The sequence below is a fragment of the Antrostomus carolinensis genome, unplaced genomic scaffold, assembly GCF_000700745.2.
Source record: "Antrostomus carolinensis isolate BGI_N321 unplaced genomic scaffold, ASM70074v2 scaffold27270, whole genome shotgun sequence".
NCBI classification, from domain to species: Eukaryota; Metazoa; Chordata; class Aves; order Caprimulgiformes; family Caprimulgidae; genus Antrostomus; species Antrostomus carolinensis.
The window spans coordinates 1-1,673 of NW_010290968.1; the positions used below are offsets into that span (position 1 = coordinate 1).

The 1,673-nt window shown below is 60.4% G+C and overlaps 1 protein-coding gene across 1 annotated transcript; it reads left to right on the forward strand.

Annotated features, from left to right (window-relative positions):
- The first annotated feature begins 44 nt into the window (after positions 1 to 44).
- On the forward strand, positions 45 to 1,448 carry SIGMAR1 (sigma non-opioid intracellular receptor 1). Its single transcript, XM_010175081.1, has 3 exons — positions 45 to 278; positions 804 to 896; positions 1,206 to 1,448. Exons 1-3 carry the CDS (start codon positions 194 to 196, stop codon positions 1,430 to 1,432), a joined length of 405 nt encoding a protein of 134 aa, XP_010173383.1. The 5' UTR covers positions 45 to 193; the 3' UTR covers positions 1,433 to 1,448.
- Positions 1,449 to 1,673: the final 225 nt, after the last annotated feature.

Here is a 1,673-nt window from a genome sequence, read left to right on the forward strand (position 1 = left end):
TGGCTGTGGAGGGGATTCAGGGAGGCTCACAGGGCTTGATCTGTGCCAAGGTCTCACGGCAACCTCGGGTTCTGCAGGGCTGGACCATGAGCTGGCTTTCTCCAAGATCATCGTGGAGCTACGAAAGAAGCACCCAGGCCACATCCTGCCAGACGAGGACCTGCAGTGGGTGTTTGTGAATGCGGGTGGGTGGATGGGTTCCATGTGCCTCCTGCACGCCTCACTCACTGAGTACGTGCTGCTCTTCGGGACAGCTGTCGACACTGGGGGCCACTCAGGTAAGCGGGGGGACAGAGCTGGTGGGCAAGAGATGTCTCTGAGCTCTTTCCATTCCACTTATTTGGGTTGAGCTGCCCCAGCCGTAATGTGTCTGGGGAGGGAGCCCGCTGCTTCACTTCTGGACAGCGTGCACAATGCTGGATAATGCCTCTCAGGTGGGGACCAGCCCCCATGGTGTCCTGCAGTGCCTGCAGGTCCCTGTGCATGCCATGTCCTGTGGCCAGAACTCTCCGCATCCAGCTGGCAGGCAGCGGTGGCCATCACATCTCCCGGTGCTTCAGCAGGGAGCGAATGCCAAAGACAGTGGAAACAATGGGGCTTAAGGACACCGAGCAGCCCAGGCTGGTTGGATGTGGTTAGTCACACAGGCAGCCTGGCTACGAGATCTGGCTGTGCTCCTCAGTGTGTCGAGGCCCTGGGGCTGGCATCCTTCCCCACAGAGGGCTGCTCCATGGCTCAGACCTGGGTTCCCAGGCTGTCCCCAGCAGGGACTCACTGAACCAGTGCTGTCTGTCCTCCCACAGGTCGGTACTGGGCGGATATCTCTGACACTGTCATCTCGGGGACCTTCCGGCAGTGGAAGGAGGGGACCACCAGAAGTGAGATCTACTATCCAGGTAAGGGCAGCAGCCACAACGCCCTGTGGGCTGTGTCCATGTCCTGGGGCACCACCGCTCTGCGGACTGGTCCTCTGCTGTTGCAGAGCCTCTTCCTTCCAACTGGCAGAAGCCAAGAGCTCACAATGGAGCTCAGTTTGTGTCCCCAAGGGCACATCCCAGCATCTCAGTTGGTGCCAGTAAGAGACAAGTGCACAAGACTGGACAGGGGTTGGGATGCTCAGCCCTGCAGGTCCCCATCCCACATATCCTCTTTGGGCACGATGCAGGACAGCCCCTGGGAGACATGGTCATTGTGTGTGTTGGCAGGGGATACCATCGTGCACCAGGCAGGAGAGGCCACATCGGTGCAGTGGAGTGCCGGCACCTGGATGGTGGAGTACGGCCGGGGCTTCATCCCCTCCACGCTTGCCTTCGCCCTGGCTGACACCCTCTTCAGCACTCAGGACTTCGTCACCCTCTTCTACACCCTGCGTGTCTACGCCAAGGGCCTGCTCCTGGAAGCCAATGCCTTCTTCAGCACCTTGGGCTGCTGAGCCCGGCTTGCCGGGGCACACTGCCAGGCACAGCTGGCTCCTCTCCTCCCAGCCTTCTTCCCCCTCTTCCTCCCCGAGCCCAGGCTCTAGCAGAGGACCCCTGTGCCTCCCTCAGATTGCTCTGTCCTTCCCCATGAGCCAACTGGGTGCCAGGACAGTGGGACCGTGACGGTCACAGCAATAGAGACCACCAGTTCTCTTTACTACCTGCCTCTCCTCCCTTTGATTGGAGCCATGTCCT

Bases quoted from the DNA above. Each gene is read 5' to 3' on its own strand.
- SIGMAR1 (XM_010175081.1), top strand. From the start codon at position 194: ATGGGTTCCATGTGCCTCCTGCACGCCTCACTCACTGAGTACGTGCTG. The intron at 279-803 runs GTAAGCGGGGGG...GTCCTCCCACAG, and splicing joins CGACACTGGGGGCCACTCAG to GTCGGTACTGGGCGGATATC. The intron at 897-1,205 runs GTAAGGGCAGCA...GTGTGTTGGCAG, and splicing joins AAGTGAGATCTACTATCCAG to GGGATACCATCGTGCACCAG.